General features: G+C 45.4%; 1 protein-coding gene across 6 annotated transcripts in view; it reads left to right on the top strand.

Annotated features, from left to right (window-relative positions):
- The window catches only part of LPAR2 (lysophosphatidic acid receptor 2), a 98,166-nt gene that overhangs the window by 24,713 nt on the left and 48,525 nt on the right, over nt 1–24,928 (top strand). For all 6 annotated transcript variants that reach the window (XM_068274451.1, XM_068274452.1, XM_068274453.1 and 3 more), the window contains one exon: nt 15,250–16,002. In XM_068274451.1, the coding sequence (XP_068130552.1) occupies nt 15,250–16,002 (753 nt within the window). The remainder of the gene's footprint in view (nt 1–15,249; nt 16,003–24,928) is intronic.

Raw genomic sequence — 24,928 nt, 5'->3', positions numbered from 1 at the left:
GGGGGGGGGGGGGGAGATTAGGTTTTGATGCTAGGTGAGGGGGGGGTTAGTTAGGCAATTGGAGAGGGGATTAGGTTTAGGCATGGGGGGGGGGGGGACTTCAGGAAATAGGAAGAGGGATTAGGTTTAGATGATGGGGGTGGGCGGCAGTTAGGCATTATATTAGGAGGAGGATTAGGTTTAGGCATATGTGTGGGAGGGTATTTAGTCAATAGGAGGTGCGATTCAGTTTAAGCATTAGGTGTGGCGGGGGTGTTTAGGCACTACGTAGGGGGGTTAGGCAGGGAGGGGTTAGTCTTAGGCACAAGAAGAGGGGGTTAGATTTATGCTTTATGTGTGTATGGGGGGGGGGGGGGGGCATTTCAGGCACTATGGGGAGGGTTCAAGTGAGAACGGGCTCCCGGTTTATCTATAGTTAATATCAGTAATTTAAATGACCAATATTGTTACTATCTCCTGCGCGCCCAGCTCATGCAGCGGTGGCTCTATACATATGCCTTAGTTAGATATGAAAATGTTACCTGATCAGTATTGTTGTGAGATGGTGGAAGTGGTTCCTGTAATAATGCTTTTATGTGTCAACAACTTCCTGTAATGTCTATAGCCGGTTTAGAGATCGCTAATAACGTTAACAAATGGGGTTTTTTGTATGTTCAATTTCTGTATGGCTTCCTGTTCATAAAGGGAAACTCCGGACTGCTAGAAAGTTCCCCACACATATTCCTCACCGTCCTTTGATTAGTTTAAATTTAAAGCGGACCTGCACTCAGAACTCCCTCTCTGCTCTAAAAGATAAGCAACAGCGTGATAAACTTTAAAGAAAAACATTATTTACAGCTGATTCAAATCCTGCAATAAATCTGCAGTGTGTCTACTTCCTGCTTTCATGGAAGCACCATAACCACCAAGTCGACTGATGTATGGGCATCTTATGGCACTAGCTGTAACTTATAGGCTTCAATCACAGTGGTGCGTTGCGGTGGACACATAGGAACATTCTCACACGGAACGTCGCACTGCGATGTAAAGCCTAGGCAATGTTCACAGTGCGTCCAATGCCCATCGGCTAGCATCCCATCACACCACAAGCAGCACGTTAACGGGGCAGTGGAGCATATTTTTTTATTGACTGTATGCAAAGCAACGTTGTATAATGCGTAATGTGACTTTTCCATTGTTTTGCATCCCTGTTTTAATAGGACATTCAAAACAAGCAAAAAACATTGTTTATAAGATATTCCCAAATCCAGAGTTGTCCAAAACTAAATCATTTATCCACATTTCACTGTATTTAACACAGGATTCAACTTACAAACAAATTCAACTTACAAAAATGTCCTGGGACGGAACCTGATTGTAACTAGGGGACCGCCTGAAGTGTATAATGCGTGGTACACACAATGCAATTTCCCGTCAGAAAGATGGTCGAATAGATAATTTCCAACCAGTCCGAAATGATTTTGGATCCTTTTTTGATCAATTTTCCAATGACTTCTGTACAAAATCGATCGGAAAAACGATCATAAATCAGATTGGAACTGTCGGAAATGATCTATTCAACCATCTATCAGATGGGAAATAGCAGAGCGTGTAATGGGCGCGTTCACACTGGGGCGATTTGCAGGCGTTTTCCACACATTTCGGAAACGCCAGCGATCGTTAGCGCTTTGAAAAGTGCTAGGGTAATTAAAAGAATATGTCAGTGATCTCACTGCAGCGATCGCCAGTGCTTTGCAGACGATGGAAACGCGGTGCATGCAGCACCTTTCTGTGATTTTAGAGCGATCGCGATTGAAATGTTTAAAAAAAAAGTTAATCGCAATTGCTCAAAAATCATGAAATTGTCTAGTAAATAATATGCAAAAATTGAGAAAAAAATCCCCAAATGCTACTGATTTTGCTAGCGATTTGTGAACCCCAGTGTGAGAGGGGCCTGGCAGATGGTGTCTGGTGACAGCAGATAACAGGTCACCCCACATGACTTTCCAGTAGTTGCTGCACATGAGCGGCTCTCTGGTTTGCTGCCTGAACCTTTGATGAGCACGTTGGCCGAGCCGCTGCTGACGGCGGAATCATCTTGCCATTTCTGTAGATATAAATAGCGTGAGTGAAGGATGATTCATATCCACACCTCTGCGGTCACCGGGGTTCTCCGGCGTACGGATGGAACAAATACGGCTCTATTTTCTTTGACTCAGTTCCTCGCTGAAGCATGAAATGTAGGCCTGTTCTTCTGCTTTACAAGGGCACCGGCCTATTAATACAACTTGTCAGCTTTTTACTGTTTATTAAAGAAGAACTCCGGAATATATTAAATAAAGGCATCCATCTAGTTATTGTATATCGGTAATTGCAATAAATCTTACTCCATACAGCTTTCCCCAGCTTATGAGCTCTCTTACATTAGGCATGTTGCGATCCCAAAACATATGTTTACGGTGTTACGGTGCTCCTTTAGGGCCCTTTTCCACAAGCGCCTGGACTACGCGCTCAGTGAGCAGTTACCAAGCAGCAGCAAGCAGTTACCAGGCAGCAGTTAGCAGTTGTCAGGCAGCAGTGAGCAGTTGTCATCCAGCAGCTAGAAGTTACAAGGCAGCAGTGAGCAGTTGCCAGCCAGCAGCAAGTAGTTACCAGACAGCAGTGAGTAGTTACCAGGCAGCAACGAGCAGTTACCAGGCAGCAGTGAGCAGTTGCCAGGCAGCAGCAACCAGCTGTGAGAGTTCAACAGTCTTTTCACTGCCTGTCAACTGCTCATGGAAAAGGGCCCTAACCGCTGTGGCAATCCCATGCATTGCAATTTTTACCTAAGCCTATCACATTTGGTGTTATTCAGACACTACTGCAGCCAAATAGCTTAACAGGGCTGCCAAGCAATTGGTATTGTTTAAAAGGAAATAAATATGGCAGCCTCCATATACCTCTCACTTCAGTTGTCCTTTAAAACAATAATGACATGTTTTTTTAATGTTGACATGTGACTATGGATTTATATGAAGGCAAGAAAAGACACAGAACATTTACATTGCACTTTTCTCCTTGCGGACTCAACTCGGAGGGGAATAGTAATCAGCGCGGGCTTTGAGTTGGTGCAGGAGCAGGGTGAGCTGTTTTTGGGCTTCGCCCTGCACCAAAATATCCAGCGCTGATGCTGAATGGACTCCCTGCACCTACAGGAGACTTGCCTTATCCAGCATCGCTAATCAGACATCCTGCGTGCGTTTTTCAGGTTCCAAACTTTGCCAGCCTGAATCAGGGGAGAGAATCCTATTTTAAAAAGGCTGTCAAAATAAGCTTTGTGGCTCGGTTCACAAAAAAAAAAAGTTCAGTTTAGCGGAACGGATCCTATGCAAATGCGATCATTCCAGATACAGAGATAGGTTGGATATACGGAGGGGGGCGACGATTCATAGAACGGAACACACAAATGTAAAACTGGTGCCCAACGTAAAGTGAATGCGAACTCAGAACGCAGAACTTCCTCTCTGCTCTAAAGAAAAGCAACAGCATAATAACCTTAAAAGAAAAACATTTCTTTGTTACAGCTGATGCAAATCCTGCAATTTGTCACAGATGAGGGGGAATTAGACAGGCTAAGCTCTCTAAATACACATAGGGTGCATTTATCAGTGTTACCTGTACCCACAGTTACATTGCCTAGGGCCTGATCCTAGGGTCTGATCCATGTTCAGACTGTGCATGAAGAATGTGTAATAGAGGAAGAATCTCCTCATTCCCCTGCAGAGTACCTGCACATCACTCTTACACGTACCCACAGTTACATTGCCTAGGGACTGATCCATGTTCATATTGTGCATGAAGAATGTGTAATAGAGGAAGAATCTCCTCATTCCCCTGCAGAGTACCTGCACATCACTCTTACATGTACCCACAGTTACATTGCCTAGGGACTGATCCATGTTCATATTGTGCATGAAGAATGTGTAATAGAGGAAGAATCTCCTCATTCACCTGCAGAGTACCTGCACATCATTCTTACATGTACCCACAGTTACATTGCCTAGGGACTGATCCATGTTCATATTGTGCATGAAGAATGTGTAATAGAGGAAGAATCGCCTTATTCTCCTGCAGAGTACCTGCCCATCATTCTTACATGTACCCACAGTTCCATTGCCTAGGGCCTGATAGATGTTCTTTGTTCTGGTCTGTACCTTTTACAAGTACTCTTACCAAGGACTACTGTAGTTTTAGTCTATAACTAAAGGGAATAAATATAGTAGTCTACATATCCTTCTCACTTCAGTTGTCTTTTAAAATTCCTAAGCGTTGGCAGTTCAGAGACGAATTTCATGTTACATACTTTCAACCAACAAGATTGTAATATGCAAATTAGAGGAGTCGGAGGAATCCTAAACTGAGGAGTCGGAGTCGGTGGATTTTTGTACCGACTCCACAGCCCTGGGTCCTGGTCAAGAGTTCAGGTCCACTTTAAAAATTGATCTGTTTGAAACTGTTTTTACCGTGCAGTGTGGACTTATGCTGGGAATACACTTTACGCTTTTGCGGAGAATCGTTCCGATAGATGCCTTCGATAGATACAATTCCGACATGTCCGATTCTCCGCTTGATTCCGTTCTGCTCGATTTCTCATAGAAGTGAATGGAAAAATGATAAGAAAAACGAGTGGAAGATAACAGAATCGAGCAGAGAATCGAATGGCTAATAGATCGTGCGGAGAATTGAACGCGAAAAGCGTAACGTGTATTCCCAGCATAAGCCTGAAAAACATGGTGAACATGGTGTGAATGCGGGCGATGCGTCCTGGGCATGCTCTGTGCTGTCTCCCTGCGTCAGGATGTTAGCTTTGTTTTGTGTTGTGTCACATGAGTCTCAAAGCAGCATGCTTGTTGATAATGACATAATGCAAAGGAGGTGAAGGCTGACCCATACCTGTCAGTAGGAAAGCTATTCAAAAATAGGTATTTGACGTACTAACAGAGTGCAATCTTGCCTTCATCAAACAATAGGAATGCTAACAGAGGAAAATCTCATCAGATAGAACCTATTCAGGTGACAATACCGCAGCACTAATTAAGATAAGAGGAGATGAGAGACATAACAGCAAAGCAAAGGCTGTAATGCAATCAGCAAACTTGAGTGACCTTACTGTGACCTCTGCCCTGACCTTCTCTGTGGATGTAGTGCGATTGGAGTGATAGGTCTGTTTTAGGCTCCCTGCACACTGCATGCGTTTTTCGGTTCCGATTTTTAATTGTTTTTTACATTCGATTACGATTTTTAATCGTTACTGCATGCTGCGTTTTTTCCTCTGTTTTTCTGTTGATTGCATTCTGGCAAAATCGGAATTGCGAATCGGAATCGCAAAACGGATTTGCAGTGTGCAGGGAGCCTCAAAGCGCCATCTACACCTTACAGTTTTTTATTCGATTTGATTAATTGATTCGATTTGACTCAATCGGACATGTCGGATTGAATCGAATTGAATCAATGAATCCAATCGAATCGGACAAAAAATTCTATGTTGTAGATGGGGCTTAAAATGGCCACAGAAGATTGAATAAAATGATCCGATTTTACGGCAATTTAATAAATATGATCGGATCTCCCGAAAAAATCGAAAGCTTTTTTTTTCATTCAACTGAAAAATCCGATTGGATTTCCTTTTTTTTCTCTCGATTTTTATCGATCCGGAATGCTGGAAATGTTTCTTCATTTTTTGTAAAGATGTGTGTGTGTTAGATTGCCAATTTATTAATATATACACCCTAGCATTTTTCTCAGAGTTTCCAATCATTTTTATCATAATTGGGGAAAAATTGAACATAGGTGTGTGGTACATTGGTCATATTTTTGAAATGTTACAATCAGTCAGAAAAATTGATTGCAATTGTTGAATTGAACAGATATTTAAAAAATTGTATGGTGTGTGGCCACCTTTAACATAGTTGGCGCTGATTCTTATGCTAGCTACTCACAATATCATTTTCTAGCAGATTTTCCTGCCAGACCAAATTTTTCCAACATTTCTGATCTGTATTTCGATCGATTTCCGTTCGCTTTTATGTAAATCGATCAGAAAATCGATCGAAATTCAGATTGGACACGTTGGAAATAATCGATCTGGCAAGTAATTCTGCCAGAAAATTGTATTGTGTGTATCTAGCATAAAGCTAGGCAGAAAAGTACACATGGACCAACTTGCAGCTTGCTTATTGTTTGACTTTAGTCTGCTGGACGATAACAGGCATGGGTACGCGTGCAAACGACTTGATGAGCGACTGATAACAGGCAGTCTGCCCGATCCAACTGTAGAATCTATGTTGGTCCGATATTGTGTGTACAAGTCGTTTGAACAACTTGTACTTGTTTTGAATGTGCAGTCCGTCATTTCGCTTGCATGCTCAGTATGTAAAAGAGTTGGTTGTTTAGCCATCTCGATGTGTGGACATAAAGGTCGTGCAGTTCATCAGGACGTGTGGTTTGTTGCGTCGGTTGTGTGGTCTTGTGCATGTTGGACGTGTGTACGCACCTTAAAAGCAGACTTAGGCCCAATTCACGCTGGGACTCGCAAAACGGTAGAGAAAATCACTAGAAAAGCAGGTTTCCTGTGTTTTTTTACTGTACACTGTACAGGAAAGTGATTTTGAAGCTATTGCGCTTTGTGATTCTTTAACATTGAAATGCAGTCGCTCCAAAATTGCTCCAAAAATGCTGCGTGCACCAAGTTTGAGATTTCAGCCAATTGCTGCTCACTCGTGTTCACTACAGTGTGAACACTACCATTGATTTTGCATTGCCACAGTGCTTTTTTAAGCTCTAGAGATTTACAGACAAGCTGAAATCGCTAGTAAAACGCTCCCATGTGAATGAGACCTAAAGGTACCCATTCATCTAGCGACTTGACGGATGATCGTCCATCTAATTCGATAATTATTTTTATCAAATGAAAATCGGTGCCGCCAAGTGCATGCCCGATCGACGATGCGAACAATTTCAGGCTGAGCATGTCGATCGGAAATGGACAGGCACCAAGCGGTAGGGGACATAGGACTGGTAATGTTTAAATGCAAACACGGGAGGGGGGGTACACACTTATACACTACTGAGAACAGCGCAGGGGGTTTTGTTGCTCGGACCATTATCGCTCGCCTTTACCACAGAGCATTCGATTGACGACGCAGCTTGTCCGATCGATACAGGAAAGGGAACTTCAGTTGAGGTCCATTTAAAAAAAGGCATCCTATGCAGTGTTCTCCACAGAATTTTTTTCCAGCCGGGTGGCATGGAAATGTAGCCGTTTGGTGCTCAACGGGGGAATGCAGGGCCTTCGCAGATCTGCTTACAGCGTAGGAGGAGGATGAGGAGGCGAGCTGATGACAGGCGGGTGCTCACCAAAAGTAGCCAGGTGGAGCACTCGGCTAAGGCCTCTTTTCCACAAACTGTTGACTGGCAGTGAAATGCCTCTCAAACTCTCACAACTGCTCACTGCTGCCTGGTAGCTGCTCACTGCTGCCTGGCAACTGCTTACTGAGCACACAGCTCAGCAGTTCGTGGAAAAGAGGCCTAAAAGGGAAGCGGGAAAAAAGGGCGCAGGCAGCTAGTGGACAAAAAGGGCGCCGCCATTCACTCTCATAATAAATAACGTTTAATGGGCGCCGAGCAGGAAAAAAGGGCACCGGAGATAAATAACGTTTACAAACCGCGCCTGGAGATGTTTAATGATTTATAACTGTGCTTGTGGTGATTTACGTTTATAAAATGCACCCGTGCCGAATAACGTTTATAAAAATACTAAACATATTTATCTTATTTAACTAATTAAAACATTATTTAAAGTTTTATCCCTTACTGTTTGTAAAACATTATTATTCACAAAATAAAGCGATCAGTACGTAACGTAAATTGCAATATATTTTTTGCAGCCACAATTAGTAAAATATTATTATCCACATGATAAAGCGATCAGTAAGGGGGGTCTTAGGTTTAGGCACCACCAGGGGGGTCTTAAGGTTAGGCACCACCAGGGGGGTCTTAGGTTTAGGCACCACCAGGGGGGTCTTAGGTTTAGGCACCACCAGGGGAGTCTTAGGTTTAGGCACCACCAGGGGGGTATTAGGTTTAGGCACCACCAGGGGGGTCTTAGGTTTAGGCACCACCAGGGGGGTCTTAGGTTTAGGCACCACCAGGGTGGTCTTAGGTTTAGGCACCACCAGGGGGGTCTTAGGTTTAGGCACCACCAGGGGGGTCTTAGGGTTAGGCACCACCAGTGGGGTCTTAGGGTTAGGCACCACCAGGGGGGTCTTAGGGTTAGGCACCACCAGGGGGGTCTTAGGGTTAGGCACCACCAGGGGGGTATTAGGTTTAGGCACCACCAGGGGGGTTTAGGCACCACCAGGGGGGTCTTAGGTTTAGGCACCACCAGGGGGGTCTTAGGTTTAGGCACCACCAGGGGGGTCTTAGGGTTAGGCACCACCAGTGGGGTCTTAGGGTAAGGCACCACCAGGGGGGTCTTAGGGTTAGGCACCACCAGGGGGGTCTTAGGGTTAGGCACCACCAGGGGGGTCTTAGGTTTAGGCACCACCAGGGGGGGTCTTAGGTTTAGGCACCACCAGGGGGGTCTTAGGTTTAGGCACCACCAGGGTGGTCTTAGGTTTAGACACCACCAGGGGGGTCTTAGGTTTAGGCACCACCAGGGGGGTCTTAGGGTTAGGCACCACCAGGAGGTTCTTAGGTTTAGGCACCACCAGGGGGGTCTAGGGGTTAGGGATAGGTACAGGGAGGGTTCTGTGTGAGAGTAGGCTTAGATATAGTTTTAGTAAAATTTTAGTAATACTTACTAATGTTTTACAACACTTATTACGAACGTAGTTATATTTATATCATCGTTATAAAGAATATTTTCAGATTTTATTATAAGAACAAACCATAAATGAAGGTTATTCACAATAATATATAATTATAACAATTAAACATATATTATTGTTTTTTTAATAAACGTAATTATAAGTTTCACTTTTGAAACAGGGAAGATTAACGTTTTCACAATTGCCGATTTCATAAACATTATTTAATGATTTATAATTTTGTAAAACATTATTTGTAAACGAAATATAGCACACTATTTTTATAAATGCTATTAATGATTAATTATTAATTAGCGTTTACACCCCGCGCCGTTTTTGTCCGGGCGCCCTTTTTGTACGTACGCCCTAAAAGAGCCTGGGAAGAACACTGCTAAGGTTTACCTTTAAGGCCTCTTTTCCACGAACTGTTGAGCTGCGTGCTCAGCAAGCAGTTGCCAGGCAGCAGTGGGCAGTTACCAGGCAGAGACAAGCAGTTACCAGGCAGCAGTGAGCAGTTGTGAGAGTTTGAGAGGCATTTCACTGCCTAGAAACAGTTCATGGAAAAGAGGCCTAATACTTTTTGGTGTATATCAAGTACGAATCAGTCAGACACTCAGGCCTCTTTTCCACGAACTGTTGAGCTGTGTGCTCAGCAAGCAGTTGCCAGGCAGTGACAAGCAGTTGCCAGGCAGCGACAAGCAGTTGCCAGGCAGCGACAAGCAGTTGCCAGGCAGCGACAAGCAGTTACCAGGCAGCGACAAGCAGTTACCAGGCAGCAGTGAGCAGTTGTGAGAGTTTGAGAGGCATTTCACTGCCTAGAAACAGTTTGTGGAAAAGAGGCCTCATTTTACTCAATGTAAACTTGGTTGCTGTGTGAATGCTGATTGAGGCTACTTACACACTAAGACGTTGCGTTTTAGGGGACGTTATGGTCGCATAACGTGCCCCTAACGCAAGGCCTGGTGCTCTTGGATGTGGACGTCAGAGTGAGCCACGTTGTGCAGCTCACTCTGGCATCCGTGATGCATACTCTTGGACGCATGCGGCATCACGTGGTCCAGCCGGCCAATCACCGCTCAGAGCGGCGCTCCAGGAAGTAAACACTGCACGTCACACCGTGCAGTGAATATTAATTAGCCATGTGCCTGGCTGAGGAGGAGGAGGGAAGACCTCCTCCTCCAACACTACTGAGCATGTGCGCACAGTCTAACGCGGCTTAGCCGCGCATAACGCACAGCATGCAGCATTCTCAACGGACGTGTTGCGTTACAATGTAACGCAACGTGGGCACTGTGAACAGCCCATTGAATTTTCATTACTGTGCGGTGGGCTAACGTGCGCCTGTAACGTGTGAAAGCAGCCTGAAACAGGACCATCAAAATTGGCTGCAACTTGAACTGCATGTGGTCCTTTTTTTAATCTGCGTACAATCAGATTTGCGTCAGCTTGGAATAATTTATGATTTGTTGATGACCTCAACTGTGAAGTGTTGACATGTGCACATATGGTGCCAGTACCCTTCATTGTCCATTACTATTTGCCAAAAACTTACATCTGCTCTCAAATAAACATAATAGCTCTTAAGCCGTGTTTTACATATGATTTATCATTTGCCAAAGCTCAGTGCAGATGTGATTCATTTATTTCTGCAAGAAGAAAACAAGCTCCCCTTCTTTCAGAAGCTGTCTGAGGTAGTCCATAGGTCAGGGCAAGACCCAGAGCCGGGACATGGTCCTCCAGCACCCAAGGCTGAGACACCAAAGTGCGCCCCTCCATCCCTCCACCCCAGCCGTCACACACTGATTGCTATTAGACTAAGAGGCACCCCAAGGCCCCCAACACCTTAATCTCTAGTTATATGGCTTGTAGTCACTTCCATGTATCTCCTTTTCTTATTTCTTTCTGCTTCAAACACAATTAGGAATGACAGCTGAATGAATTGTGCGCCCCCTCCTACACTGCGCCCTGAGGCTGGAGCCTCGCCAGCCTATGCCTCGGCCCAGCCCTGGCAAGACCAGTCCCATGAACTCGATAGCCAAGCCTCCCTAAAATGTACCCGAGACAAACCTAATGGAAAAAATCAGATACTTCAGAATCAGAAATATCCAAGTACGACTGGGTCGTGCCCGGAATTGTGTTTGGCAAAAACATTGCTCAGAGTAGAAATAAAGATAATACAACAAGCACAAAGAACAGGAGTGACTGCAAGATAGAATTGCAAAAACAATGTTACACTAGACAGTCTGTCCACCGCAGCAACCTTAGGGGGGAGAAAAAGTGATGGGGGTAGATGCTGGGGGTGGGAGGGTATGAAGGGAGTTCAAGAGGCTGACAGCAGAGGGGAAAAAGGAGTTCCTATGCCTCAAAGTTCTGGTGGGGATGGCCCCAAACCTACAGCCTGATGGGACCTATGAAGAGGGAAGCCTCCATGTCCTCCTGGAGACACGTTCCACCGGCACAATAGCTTGTCAGATTCATGATCATGGCCGTGCCCCGCTGTGAATGAGCATGGCCGCACTCGTGTGGGTACAGCACGGCCTCGCTCATCGTACACAGCGGGGAGCGCGGACGCAAACTTCAAGAGTGTCGCGTGCCGTGCTGGTGGTGTCGAGCAGAACACAGGAAGCCCCTGAAGGATCCACAGCCTTCCTTCTTTGCAGGTAAGGATCCCATTTTTTCCATTAGGTTTGCCTCGGGTTTGATGTAAAATGCACCTGAGCTTTGATCCACATCGGCATTAGTAGCAATTCGCTGCAGGGCCCACTACCTTCTGGAAGCTTCTAATGTAAACATTGTTATCTCAGGGGTGTAGAGGTCAAAATTAACCGAGTCAGAAAAAGAATGTCAGAGGCAAGTGAGGACTTTTTCAGAATTTGAATAAAAGCAAGATGGTCGCCTCCATGCCACTGGGGCAACACGTTTTGCAGCTCTTGCCAGCAAGGTTAGATGGTGGTGTGCATTAGGAAAATAATATCACAGTAGAGTAATGGTTAAGTGTAATGGTTAAGGGCTCTGCCTCTGACACAGGAGACCTGGGTTCAAATCCTGGCTCTGCCTGTTCAGTAAGCCAGCACCTATTTCAGTAAGGAGTTTCTTGGGCAAGTCTCCTTAACACTGCTACTGCCTACTGAGTGCGCTCTAGTGGCTGCCTCGCAAGCGCTTTGAGTCCGACAGGAGAAAGGCGCCATACAAAAACTGCCATTATTATTATTATTATTAGAGTCTTGGTTATCCGGCACTGATGGGGATCGGCTGATCCTGGATAATTATGATTTCTGTTTGCTTGAGAATGTTCAAAATAGGCCTACACAGTGGGGTAGTGGTTAGTGCTCTCGCCTTGCAGCACTGGGTCCCTGGTTCGAAATCCCAGCCAGGGCAGCATCTGCAAGAAGTTTGTATGTTCTCCCTGTGTCAGCGTGGGTTTATTCTGGGCACTCTGGTTTCATCCCACATCCCAAAAACTTTCAGTTAATAAAGTTAATTAATTGGCTTCCCCCTAAAAATTGGCCCTAGACTGCGATACATACACTACAGTGACTACATGATATGTAGACGTATGACTATGTCGAGACTAGATAGTGAGCCTCTCTGAGGGACAGTTAGTGTCAAAACAATATGTACAACGCTGCGTAATATTGTTTTGGTGACAGGCCTGGCAATGCGAGTGATTCTTCGCGTTCCTGGCTGCAATAGCAGTATAGAGGGCACTATTGCAGCCAGGAACGCGAAAATTCACTCGCATTCCCAGGCCTGTTGGGCCTGTCGGTGAAAGGGAAAGTAGCTGCATGACAGGAGGATCCGAGCGAGTCTGTGTGGGCACGGGACAGCTGCAGGGGGCTGGTAGAAGCCCCAGGTGAATAAAACACTTTTTTTTTTTAGACTTAAGTGACCCTTTAAATGTTAAAATACAGTAAATGAAAGTGTATTAACCTTGAGAGAGCTGTGGAGTCCAGTTGTTAAGCACAGCAGAGCCTACAAACTGCCTAAGAAGTTGGCCTTCACCACTGTGAGTACTGTCAGTGATTTGTGCTGGTTGCTTTAGGCCACATACAGACATCAGACCATAGTCTTTGGAAAATGAAAGATCACAGACCAATCTTACCACCCTTCATGTAGTATGAGAGCCATACTCTACACAGTCTTTTCTATGGAGCTGAACTCCACATCAGAAAAAAATCATTGCAAGATGCTGCACACACAGATGCTGTACAGACACAAAAGATCAGTATCTGCAAAAGATCTGTTCCTGCCAAAAATCCATTCCTGCAAATTGCAATGATAGTCTATGAGATCTGCAGATCATCATACACACATGATTTAACTGACATTCATCTGCAGATCAGATCCACCAGGATGGATTTTCAGATCTGCAGATCTGCAGATGAATGTCAGCTAAATCATGTGTGTATGATGATCTGCAGATCTCATAGACTATCATTGCAATTTGCAGGAATGGATTTTTGGCAGGAACAGATCTTTTGCAGATACTGATCTTTTGTGTCTGTACAGCATCTGTGTGTGCAGCATCTTGCAAAGATTTCTGTCTGATGTGGAGTTCAGCTCCATAGAATAGACTGTGTAGAGTATGGCTCTTATACTACATGAAGGGTGGTAAGATTGGTCTGTGATCTTTCATTTTCCAAAGACTATGGTCTGATGTCTGTATGTGGCCTTAGACTTTAAGTTATTTGAGATCTGGATAACTGGGACTGTATTTGGGTATGCAGAACAAGGAAAAATTAGATCAAGTGAAGAAAAGTTTCATGTTTGAAAATTATAACCCACAACTGAGTTTCTCCCTAATTATTAGTATTGCTGACTGCTAAAAATTCTTCTTTGCTCTTGGGACTGTGGACATGCTAGTGTATGTGCAATAAGCTGTTTCTCCTAAGTTTTCTTCTAGGAGATATTTTTTTCATCTTCTGTTTAAAATACATTTTCAGCACTGAATTGAAAAAGAATCAAAAAGTAGGTGAAAAAAGAACTATCAAAATTATTTTGAGTATTTTCTTGATTGCTGGAGGCTTAAAGGGACTCCGAGCAGTGCCCGAATTTAAAAGAATACACTTACCTGGGGCTTCTTCCAGCTCACCATAGGCGGCGAGGTCCTGCGGCGTCCTCCTGGCTCTTCTCGTTCAGCCTCCGCTGGCCCGCCGTTATCCGCATCACCCGGCGAAACCCGGGCCTGGTGTCGGCCGGCTCTTCCTTGTTATTGACCCAATGCGTCATCACACCGGCCGTCTCGCGTCATCACGCCGGCCCGCGCGACAGGTCTGCGCATGCGCAGAAAATTGGCACATTTGCAGACCTGTCACGCCGGCCGCAGTGATGACGCAAAGCGGCTGGAATGATGACGCATTGCGTCAATAACCAGGAAGAGCCGGCCGACACCAGGCCTGGGTATCGCCGGATGACGCGGATAATGGGGGGCCGGCGGAGGCTGAACGAGAAGAGCCAGGAGGACGCTGCAGGACCTCGCCGCCTACGGTGAGCTGGAAGAAGCCCCAGGTAAGTGTATTCTTTTAAATTCGGGCACTGCTCGGAGTCCCTAACAACCGAGGTGACATGATGAGATAGACATGTGTATGTACAGTGCAAAGCACACTAATAACTATGCTGTGTTCCTTTCTTTCTTTCTCTGCCTGAAAGAGTTAAGGTGCATATACCACAATGAACGACGGGTCCGTTCACATGGCTGTCCACAGTACAGCGCTGCTGTAGATCGCAGTGCTGTACGGGTAAATAGACTACAGCCCCAGGTGTGCAAGTGACAGTCTCTATCCGGGTCGGGACTGGGTCAGACTACAGCGTCCCTCACTGATAAGTAATTACAGCCATAAAATACTTTCCTGTCAGTAAATGACTTCCTGGAGCATTTAAATATAAAATAAAATTGTGGGAAACCTAAAAAAGTAATTTTTAGGAGAAGGAGGATAGATGCAATTGCTTTTCTTAACAGTTTATTTTCACCTCGGATGTCGGTTAGCGGGTGATTCCCACTAATCGCTGAAGCGCTATCGCTTTTTAAAATGCTAGTGCAATTGTAAGCATATGGCAGTGATCTCACTGCTGCAATTGCTGCCGATCGCGAGCGTTTCATGATTAACGGCAATCGCAAAACGCGTTGCCTGCAGCATTTTCTGTTCTGGAGCGATTGCGATAAAATGCTTATAAAAGTGCTGATCGCGAGGAATCGCTAATCACAATACGGTAGTGCCAAGCGCTAACGTGTTGCCACTTTCAAGTGTGAATGGGCCCTAAAGGTATTTTATTAGCATGGTGCGAGCATATCACCTAAGAGAAAACTTGGGAGAAAAAGTGAATTGCATGTTTCCCACTGACTCTTAATATGCTGGGCATTTGTAGATGTAAACGACCATCCTTGTTTAATGCTAATATGATTCTGTTTCTATGTTCTGTTTAGGATTTACGGAAGACTTCAACATGAAACAGTGTTACTTTAATGAAAGTATTGGGTTCTTCTACAATAACAGTGGGAAGGATCTAACAACGGTATGGAGGCCGAAGGACATTCTGGTGGTGGCATTGGGACTGACCGCGTGCGTCTTTGTGTTGCTGACCAACATGCTGGTCATTACAGCCATAGTGGTGAACCGGAGGTTCCACTACCCCATCTACTACCTCTTGGGGAACCTTGCGGCAGCTGATCTGTTTGCTGGAGTGGCCTATACTTACCTTATGTTCCATACTGGGCCCCGCACAGCCAGTCTAACTGTAAAAACGTGGCTGCTCCGTCAGAGTTTACTGGACACCAGTCTGACAGCCTCCGTGGCCAACCTGCTGGCCATAGCGGTGGAGCGGCACCAGACGGTATTCACTATGCAGCTTCATAGCAAGATGTCCAACCAGCGGGTTTGCATCCTCATAGCCTGTATATGGCTCACAGCTGTCTTACTGGGGCTGATACCATCTTTCGGCTGGCACTGCATTTGTGACCTCTCATCTTGCGCTCGGATGGCTCCTTTGTACAGTCGCAGTTATCTCATCTTCTGGGCGGTGTCCAACTTGGTGGCTTTTATCATTATGTTGGCGGTGTACATACATATCTTCGTGTACGTCAAGAGGAAGATGGTGAGGATGTCTAAGCACACGTCATTCCATCCCAAATACCGGGAGACCATGATCAACTTGATGAAGACAGTGTTCATCATCCTGAGTGAGTAGCATGTTGTGTTATCATTTAACCTTTTTAGCGGCTATCCCGAGTTCAGCTCGGGGTGGGAAAAACATGCTAGGAGCAGTTATCCCGAGCTGAACCCGTGATAGCCGCCGGGAGGTCTGTGCAGAGCAATGTGCGCAGCGGGCGTTCTCACTCACCTCCCGGGGATCCCAACGTCGGCTGCCATTCTTCTTCCTCTCCTCCGAGGCTCTGCTTCCCCCGGTGAGATTGCCGTCTGTCGTCATGACCACGGCCGCCAATCTCACCACAGGGTTACAGCACCACCCAGAGGATGGAGGGAAAATTGCATCGCTGGAGCCCAGGGACGTAAGTAATTGCTGGGGCTGCTACACATCTCTCGGTGGTGTGATTTTTTTCCTTCTTTTAGGGGCTGAAAGCATGCAAAAAAATTGCTCCGCTTTTAGACCCTAAAATCCGGAAAGAATCAGACCGCCAACGGGGCTAATATTCACGTGTCCACCTTTGTTAACTATTTAAAGAGTATTTCCAATGTAAAATGAAGAGCGTGTAATGTAAGACCCTCTATTATTGCTGGAAGGAGCGGATGGTGGTATGGTTACTCACCCGCTCGCTTGTAATCCATTAATAATGGAAACTCCACACCCCTCCTCGCCAAAGTTTTCCCAAACTGTGTTGCCACCTTTGACTGCTTGCTGAGGGCCCATGTCAAGAGCCGTGGCTTAATTGGTGGCCACCGAGCTTGGGGGGTGGGCTGCGGCAAGCCGGTGGGGTTGACCACAGAGCTTCGGAAGACTTCGGTAAACATGGGCGCGGCTGTCCTACAGCTTGATGGGGGAGGAGCTTCTGTCATTAATGAATTACAGGTGAGTGAGTGAGTGAGTGAGTGAGTGATTAACCCTAGCACCTGCCGCTCCTTACAGCAATAATAGAGAACCTTAAGGTGCATACACACCTGTGAAGTGTGTTGCCTGGAGTACCTGGAGTCAGTGGTTTCATAAACTGAGGAGTCGGAGTGATATGACTTTCCACAGCCCTGATTTTAATATTGCACCTGAATGGTACTGGGGGGGGGGGGGCAGACAGTATGCCGAACAGCTCGACAAGTGTGCAGCTCAGCCTCCCGGCTGAAAGTGGCCTTACGCTAGCAACACGTTCTATTTAACTTGCATAGGTAAAGGTAACTTTTCCGTGCACTCTCTGGCCTGGTCATTTTACAGCAGTTTAGTGAATACGACCCATCCTGAGATGAAGTCGGTGATGGGAGTGCAGTATAGTGAAAGGCTACAGGTAGAGCTCGCTTGTGGAGCACTGAATGATGAGGTAAAGCCAAGCCATCTCTGTCCTGACAGGCCCGTGGATAGAGCTCCTGGCGCCCGCCTCATGCACAAGCGTAGGCATCAGGCTCTGCTCATGCGGGCCAGCATACCAGCTTAATGTAAATACTCTGCAATCTGTGGAGACTAGGCATGGGGCGGGGCTGCTGCTCCAGTGCAGGCAGCTAAATGTACCTCAGAAAGGAGGAAATGACAAAATGAGCCAAAGTAATAGGAAGCAGAGCTTTGCCTGATGGATCTAACATCCGATCAGTTTTCTGTCAGTAGTAAGTCAGGTTGGATCAGACGTATAGCTGCCATACACCATGCAGTACAAAACTGCCACTTCCCCACTTGAACTACCACAGACTGCCAGTAACACTGATCAGGATTTGCTGTCCAATTGAAATCGATTATCTAATATCATTCTATTTCAGATGGATTATTCAAATTATACAATTGACTGACTTTTAATTGCCTGTGACTATCACTGTGTTTGGCAGCCTCAAAGTGTACCTGAGGCGATATGTGACATGATGAGATACACGTATGTAAAGTGCAAAACAAACTAAAGGACAGCTGAAGTGAGATGTATATGGAGGCTGCCATATTTATTTCCTGTTAAACAATATCCGTTGCCTGGCAGCGTTGCTGATCTATTTGGCTGCAGTAGTGTCTGAATCACACCAAAAACCAGCATGCAGCTAATCTTGTCAGATCTGACAATATTGTCAGAAACACCTGATCTGCTGCATGCTTGTTCAGGGTTTATGTCAAAAAGTATTAGAAGCAGGGGATCAGCAGGATAGCCAGGCAACTGGTATTGCTTATAAGAAAATAAATATGGCAGCCTTCATATACCTCTCACTTCAGTTGTCCTTTAATAACTAGGCTGTTTTACGGCCTGGAACCCACTGAAATCAGCAAACGCGAAACGCTACCGCTAGCATTTTGTCTGAGCGGTTTGCAAGCGGATTAATGCGCGTTTTCGGTGGCGTTTTGCAACATTGTATTTTTTTGCTCAGCGGTTGCGTAGCGTTTTGCGTTTCGCGGTTTTATCCTGATTGGTCCTGTGAATTATTTTTCATTGTGTTACAGTGTGCTGAACCGCAAAACGCTAGCAAAACCGTTCAGTTTAGGTTTTGCTGAGCGTTTCCGCTAGCGTTTCAATACTTTACATTGAAGCGCTACTGCTCCCAAAATGCTGCAGGTCCTGCTTTTGCGTTTCTGGGAAACGCACACGCTCCTGTGGAAGTTGCCCCATCCATTAACATTAGCCCAGCGTTTTGGCAAAGTGCTAGCGTATCGCAGCGCTGCCAAAACGCTGCCAAAAGCGCTCCTGTGGGTTCCAGCCCTACTTGTTTTATTTTGCTGCCTGAAAGAGTTAATTTCTAGGCATGGAAGTGACAGCTTCAGTCTTGTTGGTCCTTCATCAGGTGTATAACAACAGTGAAATGTTTAAGAACAGGTATAAATACACAATCAAGTGTGGACAACCACACCCTTAACAGCTCCACCCACATAACCTTAACCCCTTAGTCCATGATGCACAGTTGGATAATATAATATCACCCTAGTGTGAATACAACGGTCATATGGCACTCCATCTTGGCTACCAAAAAACATAATATAAAACTGACCGTGCTTCTGGCACTTCCCCTCAAGGAGCTGGTATATGCATTAGTTTTTAATCCAATGTTTTTTCACAGGTGGTTCTGTGGCAGTCCTTGAGGGGAAGTGCCAGAAGCACGGTCAGTTTTATATTATGTTTTTTGGTAGCCAAGATGGAGTGCCATATGACCGTTGTATTCACACTAGGGTGATATTATATTATCCAACTGTGCATCATGGACTAAGGGGTTAAGGTTATGTGGGTGGAGCTGTTAAGGGTGTGGTTGTCCACACTTGATTGTGTATTTATACCTGTTCTTAAACATTTCACTGTTGTTATACACCTGATGAAGGATCAATGATCCGTAACATGTAGTGTTTGATTCGCTTAATACACAGCAAGTTTTGCAGAGCCAGTGGTGTGCCGTCTCTTTTTTGTTTTGATGCTACATGAGCTGTACGAGCAGTCCAGCTGAGGCTAGGCACCGGCCAGTGTTCAGGTAATCATAGACCTGAGAAACCGTCTTTTCCATACAATTTGCTTTACAATCGGTCTTGTTGGTACCTTGTCGGGAATAATAGTAAACATCACAGATAAGCAACTTAAAGCCATACAAGTTTTCCTGGCAGAATACAACTTCCAAGAGCAGGGGGAGATAGAAAAAGGTCAATAGTTAATTTTTTTTTCACCTCAGAATAAAAGTTGAATTCCTTTCTGTTAGTGACATTTTTCCTAGACATTAGAGAAGGTTGGAGAATAAGGCAAACTCTGCTCACTCAGACATACATCTTTTACAACAAGAGTTACTGTAGTCTGTGCCGGCCCTCTTATATATACTTCAGAACACATTTTTTTTTTAGCAGAATAGAGCTCTAGGGTTTCCACTGCTGTCTGTATTGGTTTGGGTGATAGTGGGAGTCGGGAGTATCCCCATGATTTTATTTTTTCTTATTACGTGATTATTGGCAACTCTGGGGGCTGATTTGTGTACATAATAGGGTGTAGATGGGTGTATCGGTCCACTTTAAAGCAGTGATAGAGCACAAGGGATGATAGTTGGTTGTGATCTTACTTTTGTGGATATTGGCAAACTGTGGTGTCGTGAATCTACACTAACAGACTTGTGTGAATGTGACTCACGTGCTGCAGGGCAGCAATAATTAGAGGGCAGCAAGAGGCGGCTCCCCTCCCCAAATGTCCCCCTCCTCGCACTCCACGTCTCCCCCTTCCTAGATGTGCGGATCCGCTTCACTCACCTGCTCTCACCGTTCCAGGGATCTCCATCCAGCATCCTGTATCCATGGCTACAGCGGTGCCTCATGTGACCTGTTATGTGCTGCCGAGGTGCCTCTGTAGTCAGAGTGGAAGCAGGACTTCATGTGTGGCTGGTGATCCCATTGCTAATCTGCTGAGAGCGGGTGAGTGATGTGGCACCGATGCAGCACATACCCGGCATCCTGGGGATCAGAGCAGGGATGCTGTGGGCCAGCAGGAAGGAGATGCTGTCTTGGAAGAAGCAGAGGTAGGTTAGTGTAGTGTCAGTGCCTGCAATGCACAGCCTGATGTGTCTCTCCTCTCCGGTCTGACTTTGCACACATACATGGAGGGGGGCTTGGACATCACAATGTATTGCTTTAGGCGGCAAAAAGTCTTGAACCGGCCGTGGCAGCAGCTCCCCCTTTCATGTGTTACTCCCCACCTTGCCGCCTTTCTTTTTATTTGCAGCCTGCTCCTCCATTTGCTGCAACCCAACTTATATGCTTGTTTGCTTCCTTCAGCAGCATCCATCCAGGACATGGGCCTTTGTGGCCTTTCTAAAAAACCCAGCCTTTGTCGCTTTGTACATTATGTGCTTCCAGAAGGTTGCTGATTACCTTGCTTGCCCTTCCCCCCTCCCCCCATAATGCTGGTTGTTACTTGTATACATCATGAGAGGAGAGCCTTCCTAGGGAAGGAAACTGTATTGAGAAGTAAGGCAGGTAGAGGAAAGTAGGCCAGGTATGTGGAGAGAGGCGGCAGGCTGAGACAGGCTCTCTTATTCATGCTTGCAGAGCAGCCAGCCTGCGGCTCCAGTCTCTTCATCTCTGTTTTCTATTTATAATCTATATATCTTGCCTCACTGGTTCCTTCATATGTAATAAGATACAGTGCTGGATTTTCACAACATGGGGATATAGTGGCAGAATTCAGTGTTACTGATCAGAGTGGTGGACCAATGGCAACTGATGTCACCAAGTGGACAACAGGTCAGGTTCTGCTCATTTGAGCCCTGATGCACCATCAGTTCTCATGAGTTATTGTTTGCACACCTTATTTATGTAACACCTTTTCTGCACTCAGCAAGCACACTAAGGCTGGTTTCACACTGGAAACCGGCATTGTAATAAAAAATAACCTTCGGGTATTACCGCGGTAATCTTTCTCCTGGCTGCAGGCCAAGCATAAAGTGAGGAGCTCTAGCGCTCACTTCCGGTGGCTAATTTAGAATTGCGCAAAAGTGTATTGAAATAAAAAATACGCTTCTGTGCATGCATGCAGCAACGTGAACACCCCAAAAAAACAAAACTGGCATCGCCTTAGACTTACATGACTTCCGGTTGCCGCATGTCACCGCGGAAGTTGCCTGACAATGCACTTTTGTCCGTACATCAAATTTGCGACTTGTGATGCATGCATTGCATTGCACCGCGCCAGGTATGAAATGCCCCAAAGACGTTCATTGACATAGCGTTACCCTGCGGAAAAAAGGGTAATGCAACGCACCAGCATGAAAGGGGCCTCAGGCCCATATCCTATTAACTTTCCACCTGAGTTTTCTCCAAGGAGATATTTTAAAACCTTACCATTATAATACCTGTAAAGCTCCCACCATGCAAGAAAATGCTGAAAAAAAGTTTGATATTACATTTTAACCTACTCTTTAGTACTTTTTCAAGTGCTAAAAAGTTATATTTTTTTTTCATAAGATGAGAAATTATCTCCTGGGAGAAACCTCCAGAGAAGAAGTGAATTGGATAAGGGCTTAAATGTAAGAAAAATAAATAATCCAACTCTATTGACTTCAGTAGAACTTATGCAAGTGCTGTTTTTGCTTCATAAGCTCTTTTATATTTATATATCTTCAAATAACTGCGAGTGAGCAATGGGTAAGCATCATGTAACCATAGCAACGTGGCGTTATGGTAAATGGTACCCGAGCCGAAGCTCAGTATGGGTAGCTGTAAACAGTGCGACACACAGAGCTATAAGAAACCGCTATGAGACCATGAGAGAGAGGATGCGATCACTGCGGGGCTAAGGAACTCTGAAAATGCTGCCTGTTCAGTGGAGGTGTATTCAGTGTGACACACAATGTAAATCACATGAGCTGGAATGCAGTCCTCCTCGCCGCTCCTCCACCTCATGGGATTCCCCTTTATAAAAGCTTAATAAGATGCTGCTGCACGTTACTGAGCTGAAATGCCAAACATATTGCGTGGATATTGTTTCTTACATATATGGGGCCCTGATGCACCAATAAGCTGTAATATTGCTGTCCGCAGGTAGCACACGGCAATGTTATCGTTGCTAACAACAACCAAACATTTGAATAGCGCTTTTCTCCCGTAAGACCCAAAGCACATAGGCAAATGCGGGGGGGGGGGGGGGGGATTACAGCTGCCCAGAATCCCCCCCTCAGACCAGGGCCGGTGCAGTGTCTGGGGAACAGCACAAGGTGAGACACCAGAATATCTGCAGCCATCCTGCAGCTCACAGCACTGCACCCTTTCTTTCCCAGCTACAGTTGATTTTGGAAGGAGCAGTAGCGTGTGTACAGAGAATGGAGCACCTCTGGGGAACTTAACAGAGTCAGGGATGAGCACAGCCCTGTGCCCTGCTGTGTGAATGCTTCACTTTCCCCTTCGGCTGTCCTCATTATTATCTGTATCCAAACTGCTTCTGATCGATCCCGTTGTCAATCGGTCGAACAGGAAATTGCATTATGTGTACCCTGCATGATGTCCTACCATATTATTATACTGTTTTGTCGTGGCTGAGGGGACCTTTCAGGAATCCCCTCTTTGCAAATCCTGGGTTTGCCCCTGAAGCACATAAGTTTGTCTCAGATCAGTACATAGTGATATGTACAGGGGGGGAAGTTATGTGATCACACATGCCAGACTAAACAGGTAGCTTTCCAGTTTTGAGTTAAATGTGTCCAGGGTTGGAGCTGTCTTGATTAAGTTTGGCCAGGCATTCCACAGGGTAGGGGCAGCATGACAGAAAGATCTGGCTCCAAATGTTTTTAGTTGAACTCTGGGGGTGGTCAAGTTATTGGATCCTTTAGATCCGAGGTTGTGTGATGCAGTTGCAACAAATCCTTCAGGTATCCGGGGCCTAGGTTGTGTAGGGATTTGAATGTTAGCATGCCAGTTTTGTAAAGGATTCTCCATTTTAAGGGTAGCCAGTGTAGTGAGCAAAAGATTGGCTTGTTAACAGTCTTGCGGCAGCATCCTGTACTAGCTGCAGGCAGTGTAGGTCTTTATTTGGAAGGTCTGCATAGAGGGCATTGCATTAGTCCAGCCGTGATGTGATGAAAGTGTAAACTATTATGGGATATCCTCTGAAGGAATGAGGTGCTTAATTTTTGCAATATTCCTCAGGTTGAAGAAGGAATGTTTCAAGCCAAGAGAGCACCGCCCATTAACCCATTAGGGGGACAGAAGTTACCATAGCTACACACACAGTAATGTAGGTTCACAGGCAGTACTACCTGGGTAACAGTAACAGTAAAATTGCCTCTGCTACCTGCACACAGCAATCTCACTGCTAGTTGGTGCATCAGGGCCATTGTTCAGTAAAAAAATGTAAAATTCTTTTTACCTTCTTAAAGCGGTATAAAACCCTGACATAATATTCAATAAAAACAGGTTTTCCTACTTTTTATATGCCGTACGGTTATCATATTTGCATTTGTGGATAAGTATTATTATTAATTTAGAAATTACAAGTTCCCAAAAGTACAGTTTTTTTCTTTGAAAGCTGACTTTGCATTTTATTCAAAACTGGTTTTATTCATTATGTATTGAAGGCAGAATTGCTTTGAGTGGCTGTCTGTGTCCAGGAGCTTCTGCACAGTCAGAGAATGTGATGTGCTGGGAATACACGGTTCGTTTTGAACCATGTAATCGAGCCGTTGATGGCTCGATTGATAATTTCTGACCTGTCCGATACCCCGCCGGATCGATTCCCCGCTCGATACAGCGGGCAGGACAATAGTAAAAAACAAAAAGAAGATAAGAAGCCGCCAGCGGGGGACGAGCGGGAATCGGTCCGGGCTCCCACGGGGCTGAGCGGGGACGCGACGGAATCTATTGAGCGGCTCGATACACAGTTCAAAACGAACCGTGTATTCCCAGCATTGTTACATTCCTCACTTAATACAATTAAGTAAACACAAGATAACATTATCTCCACTTTCGGATGCTCCAGATTTCTCTGCACTGAACTTTCAGGTCCTGTGTGTAACCCTTTGAATGCTGTTCTAGTAAAAAAAAAATGCTGGTTGTATATAATATGCTGTAAATAATTTTTTAGAGTAAAGAAGAAATGCTGGGTTTCATTCCTCTTTAACCTTGTAAATATGCTGGATGGTTCCTGGCCGAGGGAGTCTCCTCTGCCGAGAATTCAGTGTCTGGGCTGCTGATCTTCTCCTTACCCTCCAGCTGAAAGTCGGTTTATCGTGCACTGTGCCTCTGTCCCTCTTCCCTCTGTCTCTGGGTGACAATAGTCATGTGATCACACCTTGAAAGAGGAACTTTAACCCAGGAGTGATTTTCACCCCAATCAGTAGCCAATATCCCCTTTCTCACGAGAAATCTTTACCTTTTTGCAGGTAGACCCCCGGGGACGTCTGTATGGCTGATATTGGGGTGAAACCCCTCCCACAGTGTGATGTCATGGCCCTGACAGTTTCCTGTCTGTTAACCTATTTGTATTGTGGAAAATAACAGCTGCCAAGCAAGCAGTATCAAAA

This window comes from Hyperolius riggenbachi, chromosome 3 (assembly GCF_040937935.1).
Source record: "Hyperolius riggenbachi isolate aHypRig1 chromosome 3, aHypRig1.pri, whole genome shotgun sequence".
Taxonomy (NCBI): Eukaryota; Metazoa; Chordata; class Amphibia; order Anura; family Hyperoliidae; genus Hyperolius; species Hyperolius riggenbachi.
Note: the sequence above shows the minus strand (reverse complement) of the source record. Positions and strands in the feature narration are given on the sequence as shown.